Below are 12,157 nucleotides of genomic sequence, written 5' to 3'. Positions count from 1 at the left end.
GTATTTGTGTGGACAGCCGCGTCTCGAATGCCTTTCGAGGTGGCAGATACTTCGGAACAAAGGAATGGAGATCATCAGTGATTGAGGTGTCATACGAGTTCCATCATGGAACATTTGGATTTTGTAACTTCTCTCTATTTCCTCTCTACATATTCTCTACATTCAGCAGTGGTTTTGCAGAAGCCTTTGTTCACGTTTCACCTTATGGCTTGCTGAACTGAACTTTGAGAACTATTCCTGGATTTGGAGTTTGGAAATTTGTCACACACACACTTTGAGCTTAGTTTTTGGGGTTAATGTTTAAGATCTAACATTTTTACTTCTAACATTCTAACATTTTTACTTTTATTTTTCTTATTATCATAAGTAGTTATTAATAAAATAGTTTTTAACACTTATGCATGACTCGGTGTGTTTCTTTTGTTGCTAGTACGTGACACTGCCATTACTTCAGTTGTATATTGGTGACCAATGCCAGGAGCTCTTATCTCCAAGGTATTTACTATAATCATCTTGGGAAAGTACTGAGAGTTGCTAATAAGGTCTACATCAGGTCACCTTGCAGTGGCTCCTTCCACAATTTGTCCTTATGCCCCATGTACCAGAGTATGGTGTAATGTGGGATGAGAGATGAGCAAATAATGAGAGGGATGACCAGAGCATGAAAAAATCTCTCCTGTCACAAAGTGAAATTAACCCAGTTGTGACTTAGATTTACCAGGAATAAAATATTCATGTTAGCTGAAAGGATGTTTAGTCACTAATAATAGTTTTTTTTATCCACTAGGTGTTATTCTCCAAGACTTTGGTGGAGAACTTTGTCTTGATCAGTAGAGCTAGGCTTTGTTTGAGATTACTGGCAACTGATTGATTTGTCTCCATAGCTCAGCTCTGATGATCACAGTGGAGAGACAATTAAAATTTGGCAGCTTATACTCACTCTCTCAAACTCAGTAGCATTAACCATCCAGAATTCTTCCCCCTTGTCTTGTTCTTCAGTTTCCCTATTTGTCTAAACTTGGAATTGTACAGTAATTATTTAAGATACATCAAACCAATTCAAAATGCCATCGTTTTAGGACCCCTGGCTTGACCCACGAGTTGTGAGCGCTGGTTGAGAAAGTGAAATTATCGACTCTTTCAGAAGTCTGTTTGACCTCTAACCAAACTCACTTCTATATTAAAAGATATAAATAGCCTTGGGTTGTCTTGAGGCATGGCTGCAATTGTTTGAAATATCATTTTTCTGTTGCGCTGAACAGAAATTGTCATGAAAGACTTCTACTTAAATTATGCAATTGAACTAACTATATATTTTTTTAAAAAGTGTAATGCGAAAATCTGTTTCTCTCTTCTAGGGCTTATTTGCTGCCCTGTGTGCAGACAACAATGTTACATAAAGGATATCATAGAAAACTACTTCCTAAGGGATACTGGTGAATTGGACACGGGCTCGAATAAGAAGGTTAGCCAGGTAGTATTTATTTCATTGGTTTGCTCTTATCATGCGCTTTTACACTGACAACTTCTGCTGTTCTGTGATTCTAACTTCTGTTTAGAATAATAGTTGCTATGGGTGATGCAGACTGAAATTGAACCAATCGTGGATCCTGTGAGTGATAGGCACAGTGACGATTACAAGCTCCTTCAATCCTGTGTCTTTATCTCACAACCCCACCCAAGATATTTCATATCTGAAGATGGTCTTTGTTTAAAAGAAAGTTTTATTCCACATCGGACCAACATTGAACTTCTCCTGACTGTGACGGGTTATTAGTTGAAGAGAGTATCCTCACTTTCCTCATTAGCTTAACTCCTGCATGTGTCAACATTAGGGTGTATAAATCATACATGAACAGTAATATATGAAAAATCATGAAGGAAGAGAACTGAGCCCATTTCATTCCTTCAGTACAGATTCTACATTGTCTATTACTGCTGCTGGAGTAAATCGTCCAAAATATCAGTGTCATTACATCTTGGAGAATTTGCTGCTTTTTTGGATTGTTTTCCTGTGTATTTTCAGGGCCCCAATGATTTAGAGAACATCGTGGCATAACCAATTTTCATTCATTTATAAACTTACTTTCTTTAGAAAGCTCAGTACTAGTAACCACTAAAATGCATATTTGGCCTTTAGTGAAGGATAATAGGTATGTTAAGTGTTTCTGTTGGAGGTCTAGTAATTTTATCGTTCCCTTGGAGAGAAACGTTCTGATCTGGAGTTCTGCTTATGGCTGCTTTTATAGCTTTGTACTTCTCTGGACATTGTTCGGTTAAAAATTACAGTATCCATTATTGATTTTAAGATCTCAAGTTTCCTGTCAATATTTATTCAAATTGGTTTTTGAGAAACCTTTTAAGCTAGTCCCAAGCCCCACTGAATCAGTATATGGCTTCACTCTTTAGTTGAATTCCATTGATATCCCAGAAAATGTTCTTGAGAATTTTGACTACTCCTGAGCTAATATGCTAAATATTCCTATGTTTTGGTCTCACTTTTGTACTGCTGTTTGAAATTTTCTCTCCTTTGTATAGGGTGTCAATAAGTACCGTAAATACAAAATTAGAGATTCCTGAGGATTGTATGTGATCTGCTTCAGGTCCTGTGATTACTTTTTAATTCCTTTATCCATGTTTTATTTGTTTATGCAGTTGACATGAGTTTAAAGCCATAAGCAATTTGCATATTTCTATTTGAGTCTAATTTGATTAATTAAATCAGGATTTTTATTATTCCTAATTCTTGATAATACTTCTGCTTGCATCAATTAATAGGAACATTCATGATTTGCAAGCAAACCACATTGGGTCCCCTCTTGCTCCTGTCTGCAAGCTTCCTTTCCATTCTCCCTCTTAACTTTGTGATAATTTATCAATTGACTTTCACAAGATTCCCAATCCTGACTCTCTCATTGGGACTTTTTAAACCAAGTGTCTTTATTTTCAAAGTATTTCACGTGGATCTCTGTTTTAAAATGTGAAACTGATGCGCCAATGTTTCTAACATAATTTTGGCATGTCAGTTTGTGTCTACCAGTGCTTGTGGTACTGAGAGTCTCATTGGTGGTTTCATAATCAACTTTCCTTTCCTTTTTCTTCTCCCTTTTCTTTTGTGCTCCAAAGGCCTCTTCTTGTTTCATGCTTTCCAGTTCTTCACCCTCTGGTCTGTGCTTCTCACTTGTAGTCAGATATTTCCTCTCCTTAACTTCTATTTGTGACCCGGAGGTACAGCTTTTAATGCTTTTCAGAACCCCAAAAACACCCGTGCCTTGTTGGCCTTTGGCATTGCCCAGGATCTTGGGGAAATCCTGTCTTCCCTATCCCTATCTAGAAGTACAGGAAAAATAAACTGAAGACATGAGAGGGAACAGTATAAAGGAGAGAGAAACAGTGGAGAAAGACAGCTGAAGGAGATGAAATGTGACAGAGAAACCAAGAAAAGCCAAAAGAAAGGCACATAAGGAGAAGCTCGAAGAAACAGTGACGGGAAGGTGATTGTTGAGGAAGATCCTGGATTCTGTGAGCCACTTGAGATTTGTGTGTATTTTCAGGCTATGTGCTGGGATTGTTTCCCATCTGGAACTTCCAGAAGGTCAGTTTTTAGAATGAGAAAAGTTGTCATTGCTATCATGTGCTGTGCTGGGTGGAGAAGGATAGAGCAAAATTGTCTGCAGTTTAAGGCAGTGTTGTTGCTTCTGGATAACTACTGACAGCCAAGATAGGAAGGCCGCAGTGCAAATTTCTTCTCAACTCCGTGGGAGCACCCACGCCATAAGGATGACATTGGTTCAAGAAGACAGCTTACCACAGTCTTCTTGATGACAATTCAGATAAGCTGGCCTTGCCAGTGATACCCACGTCCTATAAGTGAGTACATGAATGAACCTTATCTAGTGGGAAGGTGGAATAAAGGCAGATTGGAGTTTTGAGTTTTTTTTGCTTGTACTTTTTTTGGAAGGCAGTCGTCAACTCAGTTACTGCATGTCCTCTGGCCATATCTGATAAAAGGTCTCGTAGCACTCTGAATCCATTTGGTAAAAGATCTTGTAGGTTTATTTTGAAGGTTGGCTGGGGAGTTCTTCTGGTATTCACCAGTATTTATGCCTCAACTGTCTAATAAGAACATAAGAAATAGGAGCAGGAGTAGGTCATCTGGCCTATCGAGCTTGCTCTGCCATTCGATGAGATCATGGCTGATCTGGCCGTGGACTCAGATCCCCCACCTGCCTTTTCCCCATAACCCTTAATTCCCCTACAATGAAAAAAAATTATCTAACTCTGTCTTAAGTATAGTTAATGAGGTAGCCTTTACTGCTTCCCTGAGCAGAGAATTCCACAGATTGGCTATTCTCTGGGAAAAGCAATTTCTCCTCATTTCCGTCCCAAATCTATTTCCCTGAATCTTGAGGCTACGTCCCCTAGTTCTACAGTGACATGCAGAAGCTTGGGCACCCCGGTCAAAATTTCTGTTACTGTGAATAGTTACGTGGGTAGAAGATTAACTGATCTCCAGAAGTCATAAAGTTAAAGATGAAACATTCTTTTCAATATTTTAAGCAAGATTAGTGTATTATTTTTGTTCTGTACAATTTTAGAGTGAAAAAAGGAAAGGAGCACCATGCAAAAGTTTGGGCACCCCAAGAGATTTGAGCTCTCAGATAACTTTTACCAAGGTCTCAGACCTTCATTAGCTTGCTAGGGCTATGGCTTGTTCACAGTCATTGTTAGGAAAGGCCAGGTGATGCAAATTTCAAAGCTTTATAAATACCCTGACTCCTCAAACCTTGTCCCGACAATCAGCAGCCATGGGCTCCTCTAAGCAGCTGCCTTGCACTCTGAAAATTAAAATAAATGATGCCCACAAAGCAGGAGAAGGCTGTAAGAAGATAGCAAAGCGTTTTCAGGTAGCCATTTCCTCAGTTCGTAATGTAATTAAGAAATGGCAGTTAACAGGAACGGTGGAGGTCAAGTTGAGGTCTGGAAGACCAAGAAACTTTCCGAGAGAACTGCTAGTAGGATTGTTAGAAAGGCAAATCAAAACCCCTGTTTGACTGCAAAAGACCTTCAGGAAGATTTAGCAGACTCTGGAGTGGTGGTGCACTGTTCTACTGTGCAGCGACACCAACACAAATTTGACCTTCATGGAAGAGTCATCAGAAGAAAACCTTTCCTGAGTCCTCACCACGAAATTCAGCATCAGAAGTTTGCAAAGGAACATCTAAACAAGCCTGATGCATTTTGGAAACAAGTCCTGTGGACTGATGGATTTAAAATAGAACTTTTTGGCCGCAATGAGCAAAGGTATGTTTGGAGAAAGAAGGGTGCAGAATTTCATGAAAAGGACACCTCTCCAACTGTTAAGCACGGGGGTGGATCGATCATGCTTTGGGCTTGTGTTGCAGCCAGTGGCATGGGGAATATTTCACTGGTAGAGAGAAGAATGAGTTCAATTAAATACCAGCAAATTCTGGAAGCAAACATCACACCGTCTGTGGAAAAAAAAAGCTGAAGGTGAAAAGAGGATGGCTTCTGCAACAGGATAACGATTCTAAACACACCCCAAAATCCATAATGGACTACCTCGAGGCACAAGCTGAAGGTTTTACCATGGCCCTCACAGTCCCCTGACCTAAACATCATCGAAAATCTGTGGATAGACCTCAAAAGAGCTGTGCATGCAAGACGGCCCAAGAACCTCTCAGAACTAGAAGCCTTTTGCAAGGAAAAATGGGCGAAAATCCCCCAAACAAGAATTGAAAGACTCTTAGCTGGCTACAGAAAGCACTTACAAGCTGTGATACTTGCCAAAGGGGGCGTTACTAAGTACCGACCGTGCAGGTTGCCCAAACTTTTGCTTCGGGCCCTTTTCCTTTTTTGTTATTTTGAAACTGTAAAATATGGAAATAAAAAAAGTAATCTTGCTTAAAATATTAAAGAAATGTGTCATCTTTAACTTTATGCCTTTTGGAAATCAGGTCACCTTTTACTCGCTCAGCTATTCACAGTAACAGAAATTTTGACCAGGTGTGCCCAAACTTTAGCCTGCCACTGTAGTCTCACCTTCCTGCCTCTATTTTATCTATCTATTTCATAATTTTATGTGTTTCTAGATGATCCCCTCTCATTCTTCTGAATTCCAGTGAGTATAGTCCCAGGCGATTCAATCTCTCCTCATAGACCAACCCCATCATCTCTGGAATCAACCTGGTGAACCTCCTCTGCACCGCCTCCAAAGCCAGTATATATTTCCTCAAGTAAGGAGACCAGAACTGCATGCAGTCCTTCAGGTGTGGCCTCACCAGTACCCTGTACAGTTGCAGCATAACTTCCCTGCTCTTAAATTCAATCCCTCCAGCAATGAAGACCAACATTCCACTTGCCTTCTCGATAACCTGTTACACCTGCAAACCAACATTTTGCGATTCATGCACAAGCACTCCCAAGTGCCTCTGCACAACAGCATGCTGCAATCCTTCACCATTTAAATAATAATCCGATTTGCTATTTTTCCTTCCAAAGTGGATGACCTCACATTTACCAACATTGTACACCATCTGCCAGACCCTTGCCCACTAACTTAACCTATCTGTATCTCTCTGCAGACTCTCTGCATCCTGTACACAATTTGCTTTTCCACTCAATCTAGTGTCATCAGCAAACTTAGATACACTACACTCGGTCCCCTCTTCCAAATGGTTAATGTATATCGTGAACGATTGCGGGCCCATCGCCAACACCTACGGCACCCCACTCACCACTGATTGCCAACCAGAGAAACACCTATTTATCCCAACTCTCGGCCTTCTATTGGTTAACCAATCCTCTTTCCAAGCTAATACATTACCCCCAACTCCATGCATTCTTACTTTACGGATGAGTCTTTTATGCGGCACCTTATCGAACGCCTTCTGGAAATCCCAAATGTGCAAAATCCACCTGTTCCCCTCTATCGACTGTGCTCATTATATCCTGAAAGAACTCCAGTAAGTTTGTCAAACAGGACCTGCCCTTCCTGAATCCATGCTGTGTCTGCCTGACGGAACCACTTCTATCCAGATGTCTTGCCATTTCTTCCTTAGTTGTAGCTTCAAGCATTTTCCCAACTACAGAGGTTAAGTTAACTGGCCTATAGTTACCTGCCTTTTGCCTACGTCGTTTTTTTAAACAGTGCCGTGACATTCGCTGTCTTCCAATCTGCCGGGACCTGCCCGGAGTCCAGAGAATTTTAGTAAATTATCACAAACACCTCTACTCTAACTTCCACCATTTCTTTCAGAACCCTGGGGTGCATCCCATCAGGACCAGGGGACATGTCTACCTTTAGGCCCACTAGTTTGCTCATCACTACATCTTTAGTGACAGCGATTGTATTGAGGTCCTCATCCCCCATTGCATCCATAACATCTCTCTTTGGCACGTTAGACGTGTCCTCCACTGTGAAGACCGACACAAAATAGTTGTTCGAGGCCATGGCCATATCCACATTACCCAATATTAATTCTCTCTTCTCATTTTCCAAGGGACCTACGTTCACTTTAGCCACCCTTTTCTGTTTTATATAATTATAAAAACTTTTATTATCTATTTTTATATTTTGTGCCACTTTACTTTCATAATCTATCTTCCTTTTCCTTATTGCTTGCTTAGTGGTTCTTTGTTTTTAAAAGTTTTCCCAATCTTCCAGTTTCCCACTACTTTTGGCAACTTTTATGAGCTTTTAGTTTAATGCCTTCTTTCGTTTCCATAGTCATCCAAGGCTGGCTCTCTCCACCCTTACTGTCCTTGCTTCGAAGCCATAACAAATAATTTTGTCATTGGGCTGCATCTGAGGACATAAAAATAAAGCTTGCATTTGCATTGAAATCTCTGATGACAAACCATTGATCTGAAGCATTAACTCTTCATCTCTCAGCACCTTTAATCTGCTGAGCATTTTCAACCTTTAATTTTTTTAAATTTCCGAGTTCCAGCACCTGCAGAAGTTTGTCGTGTTCATTGTTCGTCACTGTCGATGAAAAGTTACCAAGCACAAATTGATTCCGGCATTATTACACTTAAATAAAGCAGAGCTATTTTGAAGTCGAAAGGATCTGAATGATTGCAAATTTTTAAATTAAGTTGCAAGACAACTGGTTGATATTGTGTTGAGGATGGCTTAGTTTAAAGTGAGATTGGAGGAAAAAGTGATGGAAGTCATTCTTCAATGCAATCATTCTCAACAAACTATTTGCCTCCCACTTGCTCTGTAAAATATTCAAAATGCACAATGCCTGCAGCTTTAATAAAGTTGGTCCAGTGGAGACTGGGTCAGAGTAACCTGTTGTTAGTTCAGGGAGTTACTTTACTGTCTGGGACATTGTTTTGTTGTTGCACTTTTTCATTGATGATCTTATCTTGAGTAGTTTTCTTTGCCTGATCTTGCTGGAAATTCCAGTGTAAAGGTGACCTTCCTACGATGCAGTTAACCAAGGTAAAGTCTGTTTAGTTCCCCAGTTTTTGTGGGAAGCAAACTTTCTCGTACTCATTGGTTCTTTGTATGGCTCTATGTTGATGGGAAACGAGCTAAACATTTTTTGGTTTGATGCACAAAAAAAAGAGGGTGCTAGCTTTTATTCACATCCTCAAACAGTTTAAAGTGATTTGTGAAAGTAAAAGCATAAAATGCTACATCTGTGCGCTCAAATAATTAAAAACTTAGTTTCCTAAAGATCATGTTTTTCATATCTATTTCCTTGTGAACTGGGAGGCCATTTGGCCCATCAGTGTATTGCTGGCTCTGGAGCAGTCCCATCGGTTCCACTCCCCTATTTTCCTGTAATCTGTTTCCTCATGGAAGCTGAAATCAGAAAGAGCCCTTGAATAAGGTCATCTTTACACTGGAATTTCCAGCAAGATCAGGCAAGGAAAGCAGGAAAGAACTTTTATATGGGGCATCAGAAAGGCAAAAAGGGGCCATAAAATGTCCTTGGTGAGTAGGATTAAAGAAAATCCCAAAGTATTTTATACTTTATTTAAAAACAGGGTAACTTGAGAGAGAGTAGGACCACTCAAGGGCGATGGAGGTAATTTATGCCAGGAGCCAGGGAAGTGGGAGAGATACAAAATGAGTACTTCACATCGGTCTTCACAAAGGAGAAGGATGTGGAGGATATTCTAGGGCTTGTTGATATCAAGAAGGTGTGTATTGTGAACAAGGGGGATGAGCTTGGATCAATACTTGGAGATATGACGTGGTGGCGATTACGGAGACTTGAATGGCTCAGGGACTGGAATGGTTGCTTCAAGTGCCAGGTTTTAGATATTTCAGAAAGGACAGGGAGGGAGGTAAAAGAGGTGGGGGAGTGGCACTGTTGATCAGAGATAGTGTCACAGCTGCAGAAAAGGTGGAAGTCGTGGAGGGACTGTCTACGGAGTCTCTGTGGGTGGAGGTTAGGAACAGGAAGGGGTCAATAACTTTACTGGGTGTTTTTTTATAGGCTGCCCAATAGTAACAGGGATATTGAGGAGCAGTTAGGGAAGCAGATCCTAGAAAGGTGTGAGAATAACAGAGTCGTTGTGATGTGGGATTTTAATTTTCTAAACATCGATTGGCATCTCCAGACAGTGAGGGGTTTCAATGGGGAGGAGTTTAAGTGTGCTCGGGAAGGATTCTTGACACAATATGTAGATAGGCCTACAAGAGGAGAGGCTGTGCTTGATTTGGTATTGGGAAATGAACCTGGTCAGGTGTCAGATCTCTCAGTGGGTGAACATTTTGGTGATAGTGATCATAATTCTATCTCCTTTACGTTAGCACTGGAGAGAGATAGGAACAGACAGATGAGAAAGCCGTTTGCTTGGAGTAAAGGGAATTATGAGGCTCTCAGGCAGGAAATTGGAACACTAAATTGGGAACAGATGTTCTCAGGGAAAAGTACGGAAGAAATGTGGCAAATATTCAGGGGATATTTGTGTGGAGTTCTGCATAGGCACGTTCCAATGAGACAGGAGTCACGAGAGGATACAGGAACCGTGGTGTACGAAGGCTATAATAAATCTAGTCGAAAGGAAAAGAAAAGCTTACAAAAAGTTCAGAGAGCTAGGTAATGTTAGAGATCTGGAAGAATATAAGGCTAAGAGGAAGGAGCTTAAGAAGGAGATTAGGAGAGCCAGAAGGGGGCACGAGAAGGCCTTGGCGGGCAGGATTAAGGAAAACCCCAAGGCATTCTACAGGTATGTGAAGAGCAAGAGGATAAGATGAGAAAGAATAGGGCCTATCAAGTGCAGCAGTGGGAAAGTGTGTACGGATCCAGAAGAAATGGCGGAGGTACTTAATGAATACTTTACGTCAGTACTCACTACGGAAGAAGATCTGGGGGATTGTAGTGGGGACTTGCAGCGGGCTGAAAAGCTTGAGCATGTAGATATTAGGAAAGCGGAGGTGCTGGAACTTTTGGAAAGCATCAAGTTGGATAAGTCGCCGGGACCGGATGAGATGTACCCCAGGCTGCTGTGGGAGGCGAGGGAAGAGATTGCGGAGCCTCTGACGATGATCTTTGCATCGTCGTTGGAGACGGGAGAGGTTCCGGAAGATTGGAGGGTTGCGGATGTTGTTCCCTTATTCAAGAAAGGGAGTAGGGATAGCCCAGGGAATTATAGACCAGTGAGTCTCACCTCAGTGGTTGGTAAGCTGATGGAGAAGATCCTGAGAGGCAGGATTTATGAACATTTGGAGAGGTATAATATGATTAGGAATAGTCAGCATGGCTTTGTCAAGGGGAGGTCCTGCCTTACGAGCCTGATTGAATTTTTTGAGGATGTGACTAAACACATCGATGAAGGGAGAGCAGTAGATGTAGTGTATATGGATTTCAGCAAAGCGTTTGACAAGGTACCCCACGCAAGGCTTATTGAGAAAGTAAGGAGACATGGGATCCAAGGGGACATTGCAGTGTGGATCCAGAACTGGCTGGCCCACAGAAGGCAAAGAGTAGTTGTTGAAGGGTCGTTTTCTGCATGGAGGTCGGTGACCAGTGGTGTACCTCAGGGATCTGTTCTGGGACTCACAGTCTTTGTGATTTTTTATAAACGACCTGGATGAGGAAGTGGAGGGATGGGTTAGTAAGTTTGCGGATGACACAAAGGTTGGGGGTGTTGTGGATAGTATGCAGGGCTGTCAAAGGTTACAGCGGGACATAGATAGGATGCAAAGTTGGGCTGAGAAGTGGCAGATGCAGTTCAACCCAGATAAGTGTGAAGTGGTTCATTTTGGTAGGTCAAATATGATGGTAGAATATAGTCTTAATGGTAGGACTCTTGGCAGTGTGGAGGATCAGAGGGATCTTGGGGTCCGGGTCCATAGGACGCTCAAAGCGGCTGCGCAGGTTGACCCTGGTTAAGAAGGCGTATGGTGTATTGTCCTTCATCAATCTGGGAATTGAATTTAGGAACTGAGAGGTATTGTTGCAGCTGTTATAGGTCCCTGGTCAGGCCCCACTTGGAGTACTGTGCTCAATTCTGGTCGCCTCACTACAGGAAGGATGTGGAAGCCTTAGAAAGGGTACAGAAGAGATTTACTGGGATGCTGCCTGGAATGCAGAGCATGCCTTACGAAAGCAGGTTGAGGGAACTCGGCCTTTTCTCCTTGGAGCGACGGAGGATGAGGGGGGACCTGATAGAGGTGTATAAGATTATGAGAGGTATTGATCGGGTAGATAGTCAGAGGTTTTTCCCCAGGGCTGAAATGGTGGCCACAAGAGGATGTAGGTTTAAAGTGCTGGGGAGTAGATACAGGGGAGATGTCAGGGGTAAGTTTTTTACTCAGAGAGTGATGAGTGCATGGAATGGGCTGCCGGCAACGGTGGTGGAGGCGGATACGATAGGGTCTTTTAAGAGACTTTTGGATAGGTACATGGAGCTGAGAAAAATAGAGGGCTATGGGTAAGCGTAGTAATTTCTAGGGTAGGGACATGTTCGGCACAGCTTTGTGGCCCGAAGGGCCTGAATTGTGCTGTAGTTTTTCTATGTTCTATGTCTTTTGAAGAACATTAAGGTGCTAAGTCCCCAGATGAGATCTATACTGGTTGATTAAGAGAGACAAGAGAGGAGTTTGCTGGGGCCTTGACAGATCTTTGTTTCCTCTTTGGCCACAGGCAAGGCCCCAGAGGACTGGAGA

At 41.9% G+C, this 12,157-nt stretch overlaps 1 protein-coding gene across 4 annotated transcripts in view; it reads left to right on the top strand.

The window, feature by feature from the left end:
- The window catches only part of LOC127585451 (transcription intermediary factor 1-beta-like), a 120,179-nt gene that overhangs the window by 47,330 nt on the left and 60,692 nt on the right, over positions 1 to 12,157 (top strand). For 3 of the 4 annotated variants that reach the window (XM_052042902.1, XM_052042903.1, XM_052042899.1), the window contains exon 2: positions 1,359 to 1,474. In XM_052042902.1, coding sequence (XP_051898862.1) covers positions 1,359 to 1,474 — 116 coding nt within the window. The remainder of the gene's footprint in view (positions 1 to 1,358; positions 1,475 to 12,157) is intronic. The other variant, XM_052042901.1, reaches the window with a different exon arrangement.

The sequence above is a fragment of the Pristis pectinata genome, chromosome 33 (assembly GCF_009764475.1).
Source record: "Pristis pectinata isolate sPriPec2 chromosome 33, sPriPec2.1.pri, whole genome shotgun sequence".
Lineage (NCBI taxonomy): Eukaryota > Metazoa > Chordata > Chondrichthyes > Rhinopristiformes > Pristidae > Pristis > Pristis pectinata.
This window is presented reverse-complemented; position numbering and strand designations above follow the sequence as displayed.